Below are 22,758 nucleotides of genomic sequence, written 5' to 3' on the forward strand. Positions count from 1 at the left end.
CCAAACTCATACAGACATCAATAGCAAAAGTGACCTTGTGAGATGACCAAGTGAATTATCTTATTTACTAAAGAAATAAGGGAACTGATGACATAAACTTTCCTTTTCCTCCACGTTTCCCTGTGCAGACACGGCCCGCGTGGAGTGGCAGTGTGGTGCTGTCACTTACTGTAGGGACAAAAGGCTCATCGGGTGCACAGTGGTAATTCTGAAGTAAGGCTTGAAGTTGCAGTGAATTTAACTTGAAGCAGGTACTGTTTATATTTGGGATGTCTTCGGGTGCGTACTTATCCATCGTGAGCAAAGTGGTTGCCTATTTTAGAATAAGCAACATGAAACATCATGATTTAAAACTATTTCATAAATATTCCCCTCTACATAACATCTGTAAAACTGCAATAACTTGCTAATTTGATTTTGAAATGCAGGGTGTTTTTAAGAAAATACAGTTCCATTAACGTTACCTATATGTGTTAAACTGAACTCAAAGCATCGTAAAGGTTTTTAGATGAACTCTGCTTTATTAAAATATATATTTATAATGAGACTCAATAATTTATGTTCAGAGAGTATTTAAAACTTCTTAGAAACTTCAACATTTATATAACCATTAAGATCACCAATTACTAAGGTCTGAGTAAAATACCATTGTAATGACTTCTTTTTTAAAAGATTTATTATTTATTTGTTTGTTTTATTTATTTATTTTTGGCTGCGTCGGGCCTTAGTTGCAGCACGTGGGATCTTCGTTGAGGCACGTGGGATCTCCCGTTGTGGTGGGCAGGCTTCTCTCTAGTTGTGGTGTGCGGGCTCCAGGGCGCGTGGGCTCTGTAGTTTGTGGCACGTGGGCTCTCTAGCTGAGGTGCACGAGCTCAGCAGTTGTGGCGCGCAGGCGTAGTTGCCCCACGGCATGTGGGATCCCAGTTCCCGGACCAGGGATCGAACCCACGTCCCCTGCACTGTAACATGGATTCTTTCCCACTGGGCCCCCAGGGACGTCCCTGTAATGACCTTTTTAATAACGAGCTGATTCAATCCAAGTAAGAGGGCAGAAACCGCTTTTGAAACTAAATCTTTTTAAGAGACTGAGAAAAAAAAATACAAAATTATACACTGTAATAATACTAAAAAAATGTCCTAGGGTATGAGGCTCTAGATACTCACTTCCTTAACTGCAAAATACCAGTTCCTAGTCTTTGAATACCTAGGAAATTCCTAGAACTGGTGAAGCCATTAGGACATGGCTCTTCTGTACTCCTTTGTTCCTTTCTTCTTCTCTTGCTCTGTTCCTGGTGATCTGATGATTTTCTGGAGTGGTGTGCTTAGATTCCTTTCTCTCTTTATCTGTGTATCTGCTGTAGGTTTTTGCTCTGCGGTTACCTGGCTTTGTATTCTTAAAGAGGCAGTCATCATCCATTTTCAAGTTGGAATTTACCTTTCAGTGTGGAGCTTTATGAAATATACCTTACTACTCTCAATTTAAAAAACCCTTTAAGGTATTTATTCTACTGAGTGCCACCTGTTACGGGCTGTACCGCATCCTCCAAAATTCATATGGGGAAGTCCTAACCCTGTTTGCCTCAGAATGTGACCTTATTTGGAGACACGATCCTAACAGAAGGAATCAAGTTACATCAGGTCAGTAGGTCTGGCGCCCTTATAAAAGGCGGGTGTTTGGACACAGATGTGCGTCCAGGAAGACAAAGGCAGAGACGGGGAGGGGTGGTGTGTCCACAAGCCCGGGGACACCGAAGACGGCCAACAGCCAGCAGAGCCCACGGAGGCCTGGAGCAGATTCTCCCTCGCGGGAACCAGCATGCCCTGACCTTGCTCTCAGACTTCTGGCCTCCAGAGACAATACATTTCTGCTGTTTAAGCCACCAAATTTGTTGTACTTTGTTCAAGCAACCCAGGCAAACTAATAAACCACCGTTTCATTATCCGTACATGTGAAAAACCCCAAAAGGAGGGTGCTGAGTTCCGCGGAGTCCACGTTCCCCCCGTGACAGAACCAGAGACATGTACGACAGCGCCCACTGAGCGGGGAAGCGGGGCAGCGGGGCTGGGACCACCCACCTGCACGATCCTGCTGAGGTGACAGTCGGCTGCCAGCTCCAAGCCCTGCTTCTCCGCCCAGGCCTCCACGTGCCCGAGCTGCTGGCGGATGATGGCGCCCCAGTAGTGGGAGCACAGCCCCGACTCGGGGTCGGTCACCAGCCTGTTGAACAGCCACATGTTGATGAAGTGGAAGAGCTGGGAGAAGAGCTGGATGGTCAGCGCAGCGTTGACCCGGCAGCGGCGCAGCAGTGCCATGGCCCCCGTGAGCGTGTGCAGCACGTCTTCTGTGCAGAGAGACGGCACTGCGTCACCGAGGGGGCTCCGGAATTAGCGGGGAACGCGCGTTAACGTCTGCTCAACCTCTTTAGAGCAGCAATCTCATTCCAACAGGAAGCAGAGACGTGGTCTCGAACTACCAATACGTAGCGGTATGAACTGCGTCTACTTAAGTTCACCCGGACAGACTTCTGGGAAAGTCTGATGTCGCACCAGCGTGATGCGACAAAATGAGAACTCTTCTTAAACAAGACACGTGGTGGTTACAATTTATTATTTAAAGAATGCGAAATCCAAGAGGATGTCTCATTCACTTTCATAATACCTCCCTCTCACATACAGCAAATATTAAAATGAAGCTAAACAAGCAGGAGAAGGAGGGAAGGAGGGGACAAAGGAGAAAAAGAGAATCCTAACCTATTTTTGGTCTTTGCAGACTGTTCTCTTCGGGGTCGTCCAGGAAGGCTGGCATGTAATTATTCAGTTCTGACTGAAGACAGTGAACCAGGTATCTGGAAATACATAAACAATTTTAATAATCTCAGAATGACGCCCTGCTATTATCAGACATGATATCACAAGTGAAACAATTCGTACTGTTTAGAAATATCTTCCATGTAAAAAATGTATGTAATAGTTCTACTCTCAGGATTCTTGAAACACAGATAATTGAATTAAATTTATTAAATCAACACATCTTGCATATAGTTATTTATGCTTCTTGATATCCATCTTCAATTAGGGTAAATAAAAACCCTTAAAGTTAGTTTTGAAAATTTAACCAGAAAACATGATTTAAATCTTTACAGAATAGTATCATCTCCAAACACATGTTCTTACTTAAAGGCCATTTGAACCAAGTGTGCTAGAACATCCTGGGCGTCCAACGTGATTCGACTAAGATCTCGGTCCTGCTTTATGAAGTTGAGAAGCTCAGATGCATTTGCCATCCAGAAAGCAAGTGCCCCTGCAATATTCTTCTGTTTCTGTAGACAGAACACGTTTCCATAAGCAACCACAGGACAAACAACAATAATAAAAATAAAAAGGAATGCTCTTGAAAAGCTGCTGAAGATAGACCAGTACCTTCCCATTTTCACCAAGGTATTTACCACAGATACCAGATACTTGCAGAGGAATTTGGGTACATACAAAGCAATGGAAAGTAAAAACCCACTGCAACTTCTTAGGATTCATGTATAGACACACGGATCTAATGAGCTACAATTTATGGAATCAGTGGGGGAAAGGAGGTATCAAATAATACAACACCAAATTGGAGATTGTGCATTATCTGGTAATCTGTGAAGTATACACACATGTATCCATGGTTACCCAACAGCCACCCTGATACTCGAAGTCACTGGCTTGGACACCAAGCAACTCGGTATCAAGTACTGATCTATCGTGTCATCTCCCGACCACATGTGCAGGCCAGGCAACCTCAGATGAGATCCAAAGAATAGGAACCAAGGATAAACGATAAAGAGAAGAAACAGAACTTCTGTCATTTCATATCCACACTGAAGTGCATTAAGCAAAAGTTATGAAATGCTGATAAAGGTTGCACAGTCAAAAAAGGATTTTAGTACTGCATGTTCCAGCTGCCAAATGAGTGTTATGAGCCTCGGTCCAGTTGTTGTTGTACTTTGACATGGAAGCAGCATGAGAAACTCAGCTAAGCCAACACAGCCAGGATTGGCTCCCAGCAGTATGTCCTACCTGATCAACCTGGTCTACTTCCTGGAGAAAAACAGACGCGGGGAAACCAAGCAGAACGAGAGAAAGAAACTTGTAAACAATCATGACAGTTAAAAAAAAAATCAAAACACTAACATGAAGGTACGACATGAGGGTACGACATTTAGTTACGTTATTCCCATGTTACACACTCATTTACAGTTCTGAGGCAGCTTTGGAAGTCTAGGGCATAAACGATTAGTTTCATGTTCTTAAAACTGGCACAATAACGAAGGGAATTCCTAGAGTTTATCTATAAAGAAGATGTTACAATAAACAAATGAATACACTGATCTCTTTAAAAGATTTACAAAGAAAAGAACTTCTTAACATCTCTTAACAACGTTGCGTGTTTGAGACGACTTAAACATACACAACTTGAGAGTCTATTCTCCTGGATCAGTTAATAAGAATGAAGAGACGAGAAAGACCAGCAGAAACAGTTAAGAGCTGAGAACTTAAAAATGTATTAAAAACATATTATTTCTATACTAGAAAGGAGTAACTTGTTTTTTGAAAGTAGGTTTTTACAAATTAAAGAATTTTAATTATTCCATAATTTCTCTCTAAAAATTGAAGATTTTTAGATCTTCAATCTGAATATTGAAGATTCTTAGATCTCCAATCACATACTGAACCTAAATCTGAAGTCTGAAAGGCTTGTCCTGATAATGGTGATTTCACTGCCTAGTTAAGAAAAGTCCATCAAAAGTCGTTTGCTGATGGGAGTTTGATAATTTGAAATCCAAGCGTGATGGAAGACAGACAATGGCTCTGATGACAACTGGAAAGGAAATCCACATCTGTCTATAAAATAATAAGAGTAACAAAATGGTATCCAAATAAAACGACTTTCCTTTTTATCTGCTTCCTCACTTGGGTAAAAGACTCATAACCTCCTCAAATTCATAGGCTAACCACTCAAACATAAAAGAAAACTTTCTTGAAAACGTTTGGCCTTTTAAAACAGTTCTGAGGGAATTAAAAGACTAGTTTGCCTCAAACTAGTCTTTTCTAGTTTGAAAAGTATCCTGACTGGAGAAAAACAATCAAACCATCTAGCCATGTTACATGACCTTATATACCTAGAGTTTCACAGCTGAATAATAAATAGTGTTGACAAGTGATTTAGGAACACTTTTTAAAAAAATCTGTAAATTTACTTTTAAGGACTTTAAATCTCCAAGTTATCTAAAAGTTTGGAAAACTGTTATGCCAATTTTATCAACTATAGACAAGACAGTACTAAAGGAAACAAACCATTCTGCCAAGAAAATATCCTTGTTTCCTGAAAATTTAAAAACTGGTTTATGAAAGAATTTGAATCTGATTTTCATCGTAAGTGAGAAATGTCACGATGTCCATTATACCTACACAAGTGCTGTCAAAACACCCAGATGCTAGCCACCAACGTCCTAGCAGGCTCATTATAAAAGAACAAGTCCTTCTTCAGAACCACTGAAAAATTCCAAGACGGTGTCAGGAGCTGATGGGGCGGGGAGTGGAGAGAACCCGCTCGGTGGGTGAGGGGTTTGCCTGGAGTGACGGAAAAGCGATGGAACCGAGTTCAGGAGGCTGCACAACACTGTGAATGTACTGATGCTGCCCAGCTGCTCACTTTAAAATGGTTCCTTTTATGGTATGTGAATTTCACCTCAGTAATTTATCATTATTTTTTAAATTCTCAATGCCTTCTCACAACTAGTGTAATTTCAAGGGTCTTTTTCATGATCATTATGTTACCATGTACAGTTTCTCTTCCCGTATTTTAAATTTTGTAGGGAAGAAACAGAAAAGAAGTTCACATTTCTTTTCAACTTTTAAAGCTATACAATTTCTAATCCTACTTATGTAACTTTCGTTTTAGAAAAAATTCTTAAGATGAAGTCAAACACGTAAACAAATCTGAAATGTTAAAAAAACTAACTTAATTGATTTAAAAATTATAAACGTGGTCATTGAACTGGCACGGCTTTGCAGGCTGGCGCTTACCTGAATGACCCCTTCCATCATGCTCACCATCTTGTTGACAATGGCAATCACTTTGTGCGTCCGTTCTGCGGGACTGACGTCGGGTCTGTACTGGCCGGACAATACATACCGACACGCCATATATAACACGTATGTAGGTGACAACTTAAAATGGACTGTAGAGCTATTAGTGTAATTTATAATGGCAGATAAAAACGAATCTTCAGCTGTGAAAAGATTTCAAAGAAGAAGAAGAAAAAAAAAAGAACAAAAAAAACCCCATGAAAATCAGATGGAGAAAAATGGAACAAGAAGTAATTCACTACCAATGGAATCTGAAGTTACTCACAACTTTCCCTGAATTCAATGCTTGCAGGCAGTATCAGGTCAGGCCCAGAAGTGTCCTGAGTTCTGAAAGAGGAAAGTGGCCATTTCTTAAAATCCAGTCACATTAGCTAATAACATCACTGACAACCAGTGCAGATTTCTGCAACTATTTCTTAAATGTCTCTATATAAAATTTTTTCAAATAATACACAGCCCGATGACTGGTTTTCATGTGGAACCTATTCAAACGTTCAAATGAGTGAACTGGGAGTGACCGCGTCCCAGCTCCTCACAGAGGTCAGGTCCTTGAAGTATCTGCTTCCGTCAGGAGAACAGATCTGACCCTGTTTCTTTATTATTGATGAAGATGTCGTGTGGAGCAGAGAGACCAGGCTGCCAGGCACCTGCTGCCGCGATGGCTCAAGTGACAATGAAGAGACACTGCTGGGAGACACAGAGAAAATCTAAACCACACTGAGCTTGAAACTGAGCTCTCACACAGGAAAAAGAAAAGTGTCCTAAGAGCTAGACATCGCCTTTCTCTCCCAATAAAGCTTAGACACGTGACCCCTGCCGGTCCAGGTCCCCTCGGCCACTCAGTGTTAGCGTTTGTACACGCGCACAGCGACCACACCGTAGGATGACTAACACAGCTGACTACAGATCTGCAGGTGCAGACGGGCGAACTAAAGTAATTCCTTTCCAACAACAAATGTTCTGGTCCCTCCGTCCTCATCTTCTCCACGCACCAAAAGATGAATAAAGAGAAACATAATGTGAGTTCATTCAAACTATCATAAACATGAAAAGTAAAAACAAAAACCTTCTTTTCACCAAATTACATGCTTCAAAGTTTATTATCCAGTCTATGATTTATTAATTTGGATTTAACTCAATAATTTAGGTATAAAAATGCTCTTAGAAACAGAAGTAATTCAAAAGCTCAATTATTTTAATATGTCTTTCTTATGCTGCCGTATTTGTAAACATCTGAAATTGTAGCTAAGCAGTTATTTTCAATTTAGTACCCATAACGTGAACCTGGATAAATTTTACCAATTTTTTTTAATGCTTCATCACTTCAACAAATCTATTAAAATCTATTAAAAATAAGGAATTTAAATTCTCATTGAAAAAATTTTAAAAATGTGTCAGTGATACTTTAGAAGTCTTTTCCATCATTCATAATTTTCTCCTTGACTAAAGTTAGTATTTAATCGTTCATGAAAGCCACTTAGATTTTTATGACCACACCAATGAAGAAGAACTGCTTATACTAACAATGTATTATATACACGAAAAATACAGAGACTGAAAATGGGAAGAACCATCTGTTTCCATCACTGTCTTTATATCAACAAAGCAACACATATTTATAGTTCCAATAAAACTTAAGCAAGTCTTGGCAAAACAAAAGAATATGACCTTGCAAAAAACTTAATTAAAAGATATGCTCACAGGAAAAAATAATTTCTGACATACAAATAATCATTATATGGCTATTCTGACACTATATTATCATATATTTACTTATTAACTATATTAATAAATTAATAAGTATATACTTATTAATTTTGCATATCCTAAAAACATTATCCTAATCAATCTTCCCCTCCCCTATCGATTATCTGCTTATTCAAGTATTTATGGGCTAAGAACTATGATACACACCTCCTGATCACCTTACAAGTAAATGGAGGGTAACTCCTTATAATACTAATTCACCGTTCTGAACACCTAGTTCTAGAATACACTACCAAAAACAAGTACGGACACAGAAACTAGGCTATTTATTATTATATCTAAAAAAAATTCGCCATGTATAATGATTCATATTGTAATTGTAAAAAAATTCACAAAAAAAATACTGAATAATAAACAAAAGCCCATAATAAAAATGAGGTAAAAACTTGAGATTCCCAGATGAGTCTACAGATTTAATTACTATGATGAATGATATTAAAATCTTATAATGTACAGTGCCCTCTGCTGCAAGACGGAAAACTTAAGAACTGTATCAGTCGCTTGTCACCAAACTGGTAAGTGACCTGCCTCAGCTAATGCCTTGGTTAATGAATCTGTGAAAGGGAACAGGCAGAATGGCCTCATCAAAAATCTGAATAGCACCAAAAGACGCGCGTTCCTGGCTCCACTGCTGATAATGAGCATTCACACCAAGCTCCCGTTTCCGTCTGAGCAGAAGCGCTTAGCACCTGCAATGAACCACTGTGCTTTCCAACACTGACGCAATTGTAGAAGCCACAAGGAAAGAGAATTCTGACTTAAGGTGACATATATTTAAAAATCTTAAGGAAAGGAAATAACAAAAGGTCCAAGTTCTCTGTTCAAAAAAACTAGGCAAGACCGATGCCAGCAGAGAAAAAGATTCATCTCCGGCTATCAACAGGGAGCCATCAGAGCGTGAGACAGAGTAGGACGGCACTCCGTAACTCTGGAACACTCAACTTCAATGTCATTTTTGGCTCTGTGTATTTTTAAACACGTGAGGATTTCCTCTAGAAATGGGTAAAATGATTAGTCTTATCTAAATATCAAAATGATCAAATATTAAAATCCTACAAAAATTCCCTTTCTCCCTGTTTTTACCAAGTAGCACATTTAACATTGAAACATCTTAATTCAAACTGCCTCCCGTTTCAACTGGATGAGGCCACGGCACGTAAGTGAGGGATATAACTGTCGATGAAGCATTTTTTCTTCAATTCAGTAACATGAAAAGGAAATAACCTTAAAGTACTACTAACATTCTAAGAATGTCAGCTAAACCTCTAGGGTGAGAAGCCTTTAACCCAAACCCCCTCCAGGGTTTCACTTTCACTCCCTTCATAATGAAAAAGGCACCCACTTCCCACCTGCTTTCTTGCCTGCGGTCGTCCGGTTGCTGCTCCACTCTGACCATGGGCTTCACCATCCCTCGCTCGGCGGTGCTGGTGGCAGACGGCCCCCTGTCGCCGTCCAGCCGGGAGGAGCTCTAAGTCCAGGGGAAACACAGGGCGTTTAAACACAGCACGCGGACCAACCACGCTTCACACTCAGTCAGCGTCGCGGGGAAGGCAGGCAGGGGCCGCAGAGGGACAGCAGAGGCCAGGAGGGGCCCGGCAGTGCCGAGGACGCCACGTCCACAGCAGTGTGCCCAAGAGCACAGTCACCGAGAGCATAACAGCACACACGGCCACTTTCCCCGCCTGGCTCTAAAACACAGGCATGCAGGCACGGGGCACACACACCGGGGCCCTGCAGAAAGTACAGTAATAGCAGCGACCTGACTCCACAAAGTTCTCTTGGGTCAGGACACAGTGGACAGGGTATGTGCACAATGTGAAGAGGCAGGTCTTTGTTCACTTGTGAGTTTTAAGGAAGGATGTAAAAATTCACTCATCACAGCTCAAAACCTAGTGAAGAATTCAGTACAGAAACTGGCTTACTTCTTGCCCTTCATCAACACAGGGAAAAGACACCTATAAAGCAACCCAACACAGGACATTTAAGTCCCTCCAAGCAGTGCCACTCCTAGCCAGCCTGTGGCTGACAGAGGGATGAGTTACCGATATTCAGAAAACAATCAGAACAGAATCAATAAATTTAGGTAAAAAATCCACTGCAGCAAAAAATTTATGTAAGACTTCTTGCTACATCCCTTACTGTAGAAACTGAGCACAGATAAGTAAATAAAAATCATCCTGGCCTTACCAACCAGAGATTAACATTGTGCAGGATGTACCTTTCCAGTCTTCATATTTCCCATAAATGACATTTCACAGCCTATACTCTGTAAAAGATACTTTTTCTTATGTTGTAGACATCTTGTAATATTATTTTCATGTTACAGCATTGTTATGGCTGTATTAACATTTTGATGTCTATTCATCAAGGTTCATTAAACCAATTTTTATTAGGTTGTTTAAAATGTTCATCAGTATAAAGCGTCAGGATAGCTGTGCTTGTGTGTGTGTGTGTATATATATATATACATCTATACACACACACACACACATATATATATTCACACACAGTAATTAATTACTTCGTTAAGGTACGGCTACAGAAATAAAATTGCTTGGTCAGTGGATGGCAGTATTCAGACCACAAAAAGTTGTTATAAATGAATAATGGTAAGGCAATGAACAAATAAATTGATATGTTTATAAACTAACATGTTACAAAACCACTTTAGCTGTTTTCAAATGATTTTTAGAACAAATGCTCACAAAACAGCTGAAGGAAGCAGGAAAGAAAGGTGTGTATCTGTGTATAGAGAAGGATTTAATCATGTTAAAATACACACATGAACACACACATGCATAAAAGAGTTCAGAAAAGGATCTACCAAAATTTTAGCAAAAGCCAACCATGAACTGTGGATGAACTGTTTTCGGTTTTTTTACATGTTTTCTCAATTTAACCAAGTTTTCTATATTGACTATGCATTTTTATAAGAAGCAAAAATTTTTTATAAAGAGGGTTATTATACTGGGTTCTGAGAGTACTTATTCATTAAATTGCTTAGTAGATCTTTACTGAGACTTTTATGTACTACTGGGCACTTTTCCAAGCAGCAAAAGCGCAGCAGCAAGCGCGCAGGCCCTACTACCCTCACAGAGCTCACACTCCACAGCCAACCAACAAACAAGTAGCGTCCGGTATCAAGGGCTGCACAAAGAATTTCAAGGACGGTGTGTACTAGCGCCAGGGCGCTCAAGGAAGGCTCCTGCATGGAGGAGACTTCCGATGAAGTCCGAGGTAAGAAGGGGCTCGCCGGGGGACAAGCAGCGGAGAGGGTGTCCCACGAGAAGCGGGCCCACCCGGCCTTCGGGCGGGACGAGGGCGGGCGTCCCGGGAACCGAAGCAGCGGCGGCACGTGCTGAGCTGAGAGGGAAGGGGGCCAGGCCCCCGGAGCTGTGTGACACGGAGCAGCGACCGTGTGCCAGCAGGACAAGAAACCTCCCGGAGGCTTCGGAAGCAGGGCAGTAGCAACGTCTACTTCACGTCTCTAATCCCTCGGCCCAGCTGCCGGGAGGAGAATGACGGGCCGGGGAAGAGCAGAGGAGGGGCTGCCGTCTAGGAAGCTCTGCGGTCCCTCCGCCACGGGACGGCTGCAGCCTGAGCCAGACTCTCCCGGGGACGACAGCGAGGACGCTGGAGGACGGGACGTCGGGCCCCGAGGTGGGGAAGGGTGAGGGAGAGAAGGTGCGTGAGAAAGAAAGTCTCCGTCTGTCTCAGCTGAGTTGAATGTGACGGGAGTCTGGGGGGTTGGCGCCCAAGACGGGAGTGGCGCGCACACAGAGGGCATCCAACTGTCTAAGGTCAGCTGGGGAACAGGTACCAACAGAAGAGGGGGGCCCGAGGTCTGAAGCCTTGGCCCCCAATTTCAGAATCAGGCGGTGGGGGGGGACCCACCAATCAAGACTGAGGAGGAAGGTGCCCTGAGACGGGGGCGAGAGAGGCGCGGGGGCGGAGGGCGCGCACCCGCTGGGTGGTGCTGGCAGCGCCGAGACAGACCACGTGGGACCCGGAACCGGGGACGTCGGTGCCCGAGACAGGCGCGTCCCCATGAACGGGCAGGGGTCAAACGGGAGCGGGAAACGAGAGGGAGCGCAGGCTGTGGACACGGCCACCGCCGATGATCCCTGCCAGAAACCGTGCTGAGAACACGAGTAGGAAACGGGCAGTGGCTGGAGAGGACAGGGAGGGTTTCAAAAACCGGTCCCGGTGCCGGGAGACGACCCACACGTGAGCAGCTCCTGCCCCCGAGCCTGGGCCCCCCGTGAACGGCGCGCTGGAAGGAGCAAGGCCGTGCCCGCTCCAGAACCCCGCCCCAGCAAGGCCTGGAAGCTCTGGGCTTCTCGTGAGGCACTAAGACGGCCGCCGCCCCCGTGGAGAGAGATGGGCGAGGGGTCCCGGCCACCAACCATCGCACACAAGGAGCCACCAGCAAGACCGGCAAGCAGACTGAGTCCAAACCACTCTGCACAGCTACAAAGAAACAAAAGGACGGCTGATTCAGTCCACCAAGCTTGGGCGTGGGGTGTTACCCAGCAGTCGCTAACCAGAACGGGGACAGAAGTAAACCAACCGTGCAAGAGAGAGAGCGCGGCGCCCACGGACGCGCAGTGACAGGCGGCAGCTGGGACCCAAGCTGAGGCAGGAAGAGCCGGAGCCCGTTATCCTGGGGGTGACCTGACCGAGAAAGGCTGGTCACACAGAGGGCAAGCCTGGGACACACTGCTTGGGAGAGAAAGCACAACCTCCCGGCCTCAGGGGAAAAGACAGTCTGCTGTTCACATATCACCGCGGGAAACACAAGCGGTTAGGACACCCACACGTGGGCCACTATTGAAGTCCGTCTGTACAATACTTCTACGAGTGTGTTACCAACAATTCACCAAGGACGTCCTGTTGTGTCAAACACACACAGTCCTGCAGGCAAGAGACAAGCACCCACCTTGCTCGCTGGCAACGCTGCTCCACTGTGGACATCTCCTCCTACATCAAAAGTGGTCTCCTGAACAATCCTGTCGAGGTAGAAAAAGAAATACATAGCATTAGTAACTCTCCAATGATAAGAGGTAGTCTCTTCTCTAGAATACAAAAGGAATAGTTAGCTAGGTATCCCAATGTTCAAAGATCTTCAAGAAATCACTTTACTGTCAGAATATGAACTTAACGAATTAAAAAACTACTGTAACTTTATGAACTTTTCCTACCAATGTATATTGAATACTCTCAAGATCAGATTTTTGAAAACTAATATCAAAAAATTGACAGGAAGCATAAAGAAAAAAAGAGAAAGCTGTTCCATCAGTGAGTCTCTCTAGGCTGCAAATGGCACGTAAACACAGCACAGACGCCCGAGGTGCCAGGAGCCCACGTGTGGACTCAGGGAAGGCCGGGGTGGGAAGGGGGGTGGAGTGGGCGTGAAGACAGGGCACAGGCCCAGCTGACTCCTGCCTGAAAGCCAAGCTGATGGTTTTTTAAAAGCTCACGGATACCACCATTAGGCTACAAATAAAGAAATGGAGAAATGTTTGATAATGTCAATAATTAGATCCAGAGTAATTCTAAACAGTTTTTAAGACTATCTCAAAAATACCAAAACTGTTAAACTTATCATTATGAAAAATTAGTTCAGAATATAAACAAAATCTCATTTTAAAGAGTCAGCAATCTGAGGCAAGCTACAGCTCTTCGGCACAAATGAAGGGTGAATGCAATCCATTTATTCCAGTTCATGAGAGAGGCCCAACCAAAGGGGAAAAAGAGCCCTAAAACACCTGTTAAGAGGCTCATACACCGTGATCAAGTGTGATTTATTCCAGGGATGCACAGATGGTTCAACAGCCACAGATCAATCAACGTGGTACACCACGTTAACAAAAAGGAAGGATAAAAAATCACATGATCATCTCAACATATGCAGAACAAGATTTGACAAAATTCAACAGCCATTTATGATAAAAACTCTCCACAAAGTGGGTACATTAGAAACATCCCTCATCATAAACACCATGTATGACAAACCTAAGCTAACATCATACTCAACAGTGAAGAACTGAAAGCATTTCCTCTAAGATCAGGAACAAGACAAGGATGCCCACGCTCACCAATTTTATTCAACAAAGCCAGAGCAATTAGGCAAGAAAAAGAAATAAGAACCATCTAAATCAGAAAAGAAGGGAAACTGTCACTATTTGCAGATGACAAGATGTTACATACAGAAAACCCTGAAGACTCCACTAAAAAAAATTTGTTAGAATAAGCCAATCCAGTGAGCTTGCAGGGTTCAAAACCAATAACAAAAATATGTTGTATTTCTATACACAAGTAATAAAATATCAGAGACATTAAGAAAACAATGCCATTTACAGCCGCATCAAAAAGAATAAAACACCTAAAAATAAATTTAACCAAGGAGGTGAAAGACCAGTACACTGGAAACTCCAAGACACTGATCAAAGAAATAGAAGAAGATACAAATAAATGGAAGATATTTGTTATTTTGTGCTCACGGACTGGAAGAATTAATATTGTTAAAATGTCCACACCACCCAAGGCGATCTACACATTCAGTGGAATCCCTATCAAAATTCCAACGGCATTTTCCACAAAAATAGAACAATTCTAAAATTTGTATGGCACCACAAAAGATCCCAAGTAGTGAAAGCAACCTTGAGAAAGAACAAAGAAAAAGAACAAAGAACAAATCACTCCCTGATTTCAAACTATATTATTGTACAAAGCTATAGTAATCAGAACAGAATGATATCAGCATAAAAACAGACACACAGATCAATGGAACAGGAAAGAGAGCCCAGAAATAAACCTGCACATATATGGTCAATTGTTCTATGACAAAGGAGCCAAGAATATACAATGACAGAGAATAAACAGGACAGTCTCTTCGATAAGAAGTGTTGGGAACACTGGACAGCCACATGCAAAAGAATGAGAACGGATCACCATCTTACACCAAACACAAAAATTAACTCAAAATGGATCAAAGGCTTGAGTAAGATCTGAAGCCATAAACTCCCAGAAGAAAATATAGGCAGTAAGCTCCTTGACACTAGTCTTGGTGATGAGTTTTTGGAACTGACAAAAAAGTAAAGGCAACAAAAGCAAAATAAACAAGTGGGACTGCAGCAAACTAAAAGCTTCTGCACAGCAAAGGAAACCACCGACAAAATGAAGAAGCAATGTGTGCAAGGGGAGAAAATATTTGCAAACCATATATCTGATAAGGGGTTAATATCCAAAATATATAAAGACTTCATACAAGTCAGTAACAACATCTCCTCCCAAAACAAAAAACAATTAACAAATGGGCAGAGGATCTGAATAAACATTTTCTAAAGACATACAGATCACCAACAAGTACATGACGAAATGCCTGACATCATTAATCACCAGGGAAACGCAAATCAAAACTGCAAGGAGGCATCACCTCAAACCTATCAGAATGGCCATCATCAAAAGGACAAGAGGTATGTATCGGTGAGGGTGTGGAGAAAAGGGAACACTCGTGTACTGTTGGTGGGAATGGAAATCGGTGCAGCCACTATGGAGACCAGTAATGGAGGTTCCTCAACGATTAACACTAGAGCTACCGTCTGACCCAGCAATCCCACTGCTGGGTGTATATCCGAAGACAATGAGAACACTGACTTGATATGATATCCTCACCTCATGTTCACTGCAGCCTTACTCACAATAGCCAAGATACGGAAGCAGCCCAAGTGTCCACTGATGGAAGAATGGATAAAGAAGATGTAGTGAGTGAGTGTGTGTGTGTGTGTGTGTGTGTGCGCGCGCGCGCACGCCTGTATCTGTGTATACACACTCACAGGAATATTATTCAACCGTAAAAATGAAGGAAATCTTGCCATTTGTGACAACATGGATGGACCTTGAAGAAACTGTGCTCACTGAAATAAGTCAGACAGACAAAGACAATTACCATATATGATCTCACTTATATGTGGAAGTTAAAACAAGTCAGCCATAAAAGGAATGAAATTTTGCCATTTGCAGCACCATGGATGGACTTGGAGGGCATTATGCTAAGTCAAGTCAGACAGAGAAAGACAAATACTATAGATACCACCTGAAAAATACAACAAACTAGTGAATATAAGAAAAAAGAAGCTGACTCACGGACACAGAGAACAAACTAGTGGTTACGACGGGGGTGGGGAGAAGGGCAGTACAGGGGCTGTGGGATGGGAGGCATAAACTACCGGGTGTACCACGGGCTCAAGAATGTGTTGTACCACGTGGGGAGCAGAGCCAATATTCTGTCATAACTGTAAATGGGAAGTGACCTTTGAAAACTGTATATAAAAAAACAGTAACAACAAAAAAGCCAAGCTCACAGATACAAACGTATTGGTGGATACCAGAGGCAGGGGCGTCCGGGTGGTGGGGGGAATGCCAAAATGGGTCAAAAGGTACAGGCTTCCCGTTTTAAAATAATTAAGTCCTGGGGATGTAACGCACAGCACAGTGACTACCGTTCGTAAGACCGCGCTGCGTAACTGAAAGCTGCTAAGAGAGTAGATCCAAAAGTTCTCACCACAGGAAAAGACTCCGCAGAGCTATGTGTGGCGATGGACGTAACTAGACGCCCTGTGATCATTTCACACTACATACAAGTAGTGAACCACTATGTCACACGCCTGAACTAATATGCCGATTATAGCTCATTTAAGAAATATACACACACGTGTGAAAAAAGGAATACATGAGTTATCTACCTCGACATCTGCGTAATAGTTTAACATGAGAACAGTATTAATTTTTATAAAAAAGTAAAGTCCGTTCTACTTTGTGGATGTACGTGTAAGTACTGGTATATTCAACCACTAAGCAGTTTTGACTAGTTTTGCAGGAAAAAGATGCAATAAAAATAAAACGTCACAGCAGCACTACCCCTCAATGAGATGTTCGCCACGTCCTTACACGATCTCCGCTTTCAGCCAGAGACAGGACGAGAATCGACAACCGCAGGCCTACAGAGCAGGAACCATTAAGGCAAAAAGCAGTAGGATATGGATGTTCTCACACAGAAAAACATCGCCTGCAAGACTGAAGGGCCGGGCTTCCCTGGTGGCGCAGTGGTTGAGAATCTGCCTGCCAATGCAGGGGACACGGGTTCGAGCCCTGGTCTGGGAAGATCCCACATGCCGCGGAGCAACTGGGCCCGTGAGCCACAACTACTGAGCCTGCGCGTCTGGAGCCCGTGCTCCGCAACAAGAGAGGCCGCGACAGTGAGAGGCCCGCGCACCGCGATGAAGAGTGGCCCCCCACTTGCCGCAACTAGAGAAAGCCCTCGCACAGAAACGAAGACCCGACACAGCCATAAATAAATAAAAATAAATAAATAAAAATTAAAAAAAAAAAAAAAAAAAAAAGACTGAAGGGCCGACTGCAACAGTGGGACAGAGACAGTTTGTAGAGCTGTGTTTATGACGGTAACACCACCAACTAACACCATCAAAATAAATATGATATAAAACCTAGAAGTAAAGCCCAGCTGCACATAAGAGGCAGTAATCGTAGGCACTGCTGAGAGATGATACACAACACACCAGAAGAACTGCTCACACGGTAAGTTCTCTGGAGCAACTTCCGAGGAGTAAGTGCGAGGCCATCAAGCAGGCGGGCTTTACCCTGTCCAGGTGTCTGGTGCTGAAAGGAGGAACCGGGGCGAAGGAAAGCTGCTAATGAACATGGAAACCATTGGAGCAAGACGATCTGCTGAAGAGAACAGCCAGAGGGAAGGTCGTGACGAGAGACAGGAAGTGGGGAGACGGCTGATAAACAAACACAACTTGAAGAAAGGAATTTTTAAAAACTGGTCCTGCCAGACACAGAAGGGAAGGATGGGCTTATCGCGCGTCCAGTTTAAAGCTGGAAGACAGGGGTCTTCCTGGGAAGTGCAGACCCACGCCGGTTTTCTCGGGGACCAGGAGCACGGCCATCTGCTGAACGCTGGCACTGAAGGCGAGAGGCTGGGACGCCAGATCCCCACACCCGCACGGCAGTGCCTACATCCACCCTGCTGACGCGAACGTGGGCGAACCACGGAGCGCCCACCTGGGAGAGGTGTTACGTCTTATCTGCACCAACCGCGACTGCCCTTCACCCTTCTCCGCCGCCAGGACTCAACGCGGACAGAGTGAGAAGAGAGGCCAAGACGTCCTCAACAGCCTGGCAGCAACCATCAGGGTAGAACTCCCAGTGCCGGCAGTGAGCTGGCGAAGGGCCAGCACGAGGGAACGACGGTAACAATCCCCACGGGGCCCCAGCTGGAAGCTCTGAGCAGTCAACCAGAGGCCGGTCACGCAGGAAACCAGGGCACAGGAACAAGGAGGACCGCCACCGGCGTGCTACAGGGCGGGGGAGAACCTACGGCCCGCTTTCCCCAGATCCACACCCTATCAACCTGCAGAGTGGGCAATAAAGTCACTGGGCAGTATATTCATGAACACAATGTTATTATCAAAAAGGAAGTCTTATTCCCTCCCCCTCAGAGAAGTTTTCCCAGGCGGTAAGGAGTTTCCTTTTCCAGCACCAGGCCCACGTTGCAAGTCCTCAGACAGGCACTAGGTGGAGCCAAACACCTTGAATTCCTTAACAAAGAACAATGTGTTTCATTACCAGTAATAGAGAAGGTACACCTCAACAAAAACACCTCGGTGACGTAAGGCTCATTACACAGAACACCATAATTCAAATAAAGTGTTGTTTTAAAGTATCAGCTTGGGCTTCCCTGGTGGCGTAGTGGTTAAGCATCCGCCTGCCAATGCGGGGGACACGGGTTCGAGCCCTGGTCCAGGAAGATCCCACATGCCGCGGAGCAACTAAGCCCGTGCGCCACAACTACTGAGCCTGTGCTCCAGAGCCCATGAGCCACAACTACTGAGCCTGCGCGCCATAACTACTGAAACCTGCACACCTGGAGCCCGTGCTCCGCAACAAGAGAAGCTACCGCTGTGAGAAGACCACACACCACAACGAAGAGTAGCCCCTGCTTGCGGCAACTAGAGAAAGCCCGTGTGCAGCAACGAAGACCCAACGCAGCCAAAAATAAATAAATAAATTTATTTTTAAAAAAGTATCAGCTAAAAAACAAAATTTAAAAATAATTTAAAAACCAGCCACAACTTTCAATTTCAAGACGAAATCAAGAACTTTCTTTCTTCTTCTTCTCTGAAACCAACCCAAATCAACAAGAACCTGAACCACAAACCACAAACTTTGAATTTTCAAAAATTAAACTAAAAGACAATAAAACGCATCATCTATGGCTAATCCACATCATTTTCAGCGCGATCACACCACTCTGGAACTCTTAAAGATGACGGACGCTCCTTACCCAGGCCTCTGTCTGGGGCCCTTCGCCACCAGGCCTCCATCCACGGACCTCTTGGGCAGCGCGTGGTCCTGGCTGGGGTCCACGAACTTGAACACATGCGACGCCCCAAACTGCACCTTCATCCCACTGTGCAGCATCGTCGTCTCCGAGATGCGCTGCCCGTCCACGCGGGTCTCGGCATCCATGCTTCTCGGCGTGACCGTGACCACTCCATCCATGTTTGTGAGGTCGCAGTGATGGGGCTCGATTCCTGCACCAAACAACTAAGAAGAAGGGAAAATCAAAGGGACTTCCATCATCAAGTACAGAGGGTTTAAAAACTGAACTTTAAGACTATGAGTCCCCCTTTTATGATAAATATAATCTAATAAACTCTGGATTTTTGGTGCTTTTAGGGAATTTTCCCTGAATTTATTAATTAAACACTGTCAAGATAACTGAGTATTTTCACCATCCAGCAGCTTGATTTAAGGGGTACTATAACTCTGCATTAAAAAGCATATGGGGGCTTCCCTGGTGGCTCAGTGGTTAAGAATCCGCCTGCCAGTGCAGGGGTCACGGGTTTGAACCCTGGTCCGGGAAGATCCCACATGCCACGGAGCAACTAAGCCCAACAGCCACAACTACTGAGCCTGCGCTCTAGAGCCTGCGAGTCACAACTACTGAGCCCGCGTGCCACAACTACTGAAGCCCATGCGCCTAGAGCCCGTGCTCCGCAACAAGAGAAGCTACTGCAATGAGAAGCCCGTGCACCGCAACAAAGGGTAGCCCCTGCTCACCGCAACTAGAGAAAAGCCCGCGCGCAGCAAAGAAGACCCAACGCAGCCAAAAATAAATAAATAAAATAAATAAATTTATTAAAAAAAAAAAGCACGTGGTCATCTTGAATATTAGACAATTAATGGGTAAATCTACACAGATCATCAGGGCTACAAATCCCTGTTCACCTGTTTTACTGCTGTGCTGAGGAAGGGGTTAGAACTGAAAATGGCATTAGTAATCGGGCCCCTCATTCCACAACTGAGAAGTGAGAATACAGAGAAAGGGACATCTGCCCAAGCTCAAGCCCCAGGAAGCGAGCAGCCCTGACCTTCCTAATGCACAGACACGCTAAGCTCTGTTCTAATCCAGCCCGAGCACTGCGGCTCAGCTAACATTTTCACTACACTTCACTGAACGCCTCCTACTGCATGTGTGCGACCCAGTGACAGGCACTTCCATGTACGTTATCCCCCTTAATCTTGTAATCTTGAAACAACCTATAAAACCATCACCATCTTTTGGAGGAAACAAACAGCCCTGGAGGTCTGGGGGTGGGGTGGGACAGAAACTCACACTCCGCTCTGTTCACAATGAAGCAGAGAAGTGACCCAGAGCAAGCAAGCTGCTTACGTTAAAGTACAAAGGCTTTCACTCCCTCCCGCTGACCCACAGCGCGGCAGGCCCACACGCTGCCCTATGACCCACCGAAGCGGCACAGCGGCAGCAGGACACGCACCTGGATGGAGCCGTCGTCGAACTTCTCCGTCCCGACCTCAGTGACACTCAGCTGAAGGCGGTAGAGCTTCGGCTTGTCTCTGGAGTCGGAACCATCTGCGGCGAGAGAAGGACAGGGCTTCACTAGCCAAGTCGAATGTGCTCATCATGTTATTTGAAACAAACACGCAAACAACAGGTTACCTTTGAAGCAACACTACTGTTCTCAATTCTCAGGATTTCTGTTCAAAGAACTCCCCAAATTTATATCATGCAACTTAAGTAACTGAATACACAAAATTCAAAGTAAGACATAAGCATATCAGCTTCTGTTTAAAATATAATTCAAGGTACTAACACCGTCATTCATACCGATGTTTTCTTATCACATAAAAAAATGTTTCCCCATCACACGGTCCTGGACTCGTGTCTGATTCTAAAGAAGACAGGGAGACCCTCCTTCCAGACCGGACCTCCTCACAGCGGAACCACCGATGGAGGGAGTGTGACCTCCCAGCTCACCCCGGACCTCCTGGACCAGACCGACCCCGGGGATGAGGCCCCAGCTCGTGTCCCCACATGATTCTGACGGCCACCGCTGGCATGAAGTTCCAGTAAGAACTGCTGTGAAAAGTGCTCACCTCCACGGAGTGGAGCTGGGGTGAAGGACAAAAGGAGACTGGGTTGTTTATTTCTGTGTCTTTTTATACTTCCGGGAACTGCTGAGATTTTCCCCTCGTCTGTGTATGACTTTCTCTGATGGGCTGGCTTTGGGGGGACAAAGCGGAACCACAAGAGCTGCGATCCCTGCCCACTGACACCCGGATGTGCTCCGCCTCTGCTCGCCTGCTGACCCACCCCCCCTAACACAGAGGGTCATTCTGACCTCAGCGCTACCGCACAGGAGGAAACGGGCCTCGGCATCCACGCACCAGGACGCCGTCTCAGGGCCGTGACAGCAGCGGCCTTGCTGCGCCCATGCTGTGCAGGCCCCCGCTGCCCCAGAGCCACAGCGACTTCAGAATCGCTCACTGAGCTGCAGTTAAAATCTCTAGTCCCCAGGATCAGGAGTGTAAACACCGCAGTGCACACAGAGTGCAGACCACTAAAATCGTAGTGTAATGTGGTCTCCGCTCTCACAGACCAAAGACACCAGGAACATTGCTGTGCAAGCTGTTAGAACGGTTGCCAATTTGAGAGTGCACAAGATAACACGCTAACGACAAATTTTCAGCAATCTCTGAGATCTTGGTGAAGGTAAGATGAGACTGAAGCAGCATTCGAGAGACACCACGTCTCACAGGCACTAAAAACCGGGCTTCACAGCACATCCTCATCAGATTTGGTGGCAGCTGAAGCCTCATTTAAACAACTTTATTTCAACTCCAAGTACTGATCCAAAACGGGGCCTCAGAGTCACGTGGGGCTTTCCCTGGGCAGGACCAGTTCCCTTCTAGACCTGCTGAGCCCAAATCCCTGAGGGATGCTTATCATTCTGCTGGCTTTAAACACCACAGGCAGCCCGAAGGACAGTCCTTGTTGAGAAACATTCTCTCCGGCATCCACAGCGCCGCGAGCCACTTCGTCTCAACCCCACTGCCCATGTCTGATGAGGGTTTCTGCTTCCTCACCTCTCCCAGCCCTGAGCTCCCAGGCGGCTAGGTCTTTAAAACAATCTCTCTACACCTGGTGCCCAGTACAGCGCGCGGGCCACCGCGTGCGCTCAGTAAAGCGTTAATGTATTAACAGTGAAGAATTATTAACTAAAAATGCGGAAAACAGAATAATGCAATACAGTCGCACAGAATTATACAAGTGAATTATAAAGAAAGCAAAAGAAGCAAATAAGTGATCAAGAACAACTGTTTCAATTACAATGTTTAAAAAAAACAGAAGAACATGAAAAATATGTCTGTTTAGGGGTGAAAGAAAAATCCACATTCACTTTCTTCTGAATTCTGAATGCTTCTGAAGGGTATCTTGTGAGCTAATAAATGGGTATTATATACTTTTCT

General features: G+C 44.6%; 1 protein-coding gene across 13 annotated transcripts in view; it reads right to left on the bottom strand.

Annotated features, from left to right (window-relative positions):
* AFDN (afadin, adherens junction formation factor) overlaps positions 1-22,758 on the bottom strand; it is a 135,641-nt gene that overhangs the window by 45,192 nt on the left and 67,691 nt on the right. For 8 of the 13 annotated variants that reach the window (XM_082475849.1, XM_082475848.1, XM_082475850.1 and 5 more), the window contains exons 9-19: positions 20,766-20,860; positions 19,268-19,530; positions 12,836-12,905; positions 9,246-9,364; positions 6,395-6,456; positions 6,067-6,272; positions 4,057-4,077; positions 3,175-3,320; positions 2,752-2,846; positions 2,077-2,342; positions 170-313 (exon numbers count right to left, since the gene is read on the bottom strand). In XM_082475849.1, coding sequence (XP_082331975.1) covers positions 170-313; positions 2,077-2,342; positions 2,752-2,846; positions 3,175-3,320; positions 4,057-4,077; positions 6,067-6,272; positions 6,395-6,456; positions 9,246-9,364; positions 12,836-12,905; positions 19,268-19,530; positions 20,766-20,860 — 1,487 coding nt within the window. The remainder of the gene's footprint in view (positions 1-169; positions 314-2,076; positions 2,343-2,751; positions 2,847-3,174; positions 3,321-4,056; positions 4,078-6,066; positions 6,273-6,394; positions 6,457-9,245; positions 9,365-12,835; positions 12,906-19,267; positions 19,531-20,765; positions 20,861-22,758) is intronic. The other 5 variants (XM_082475852.1, XM_082475845.1, XM_082475851.1 and 2 more) reach the window with 1 other exon arrangement.

This window comes from Balaenoptera physalus (assembly GCF_965194825.1).
Source record: "Balaenoptera physalus genome assembly, chromosome: 9".
NCBI classification, from domain to species: domain Eukaryota; kingdom Metazoa; phylum Chordata; class Mammalia; order Artiodactyla; family Balaenopteridae; genus Balaenoptera; species Balaenoptera physalus.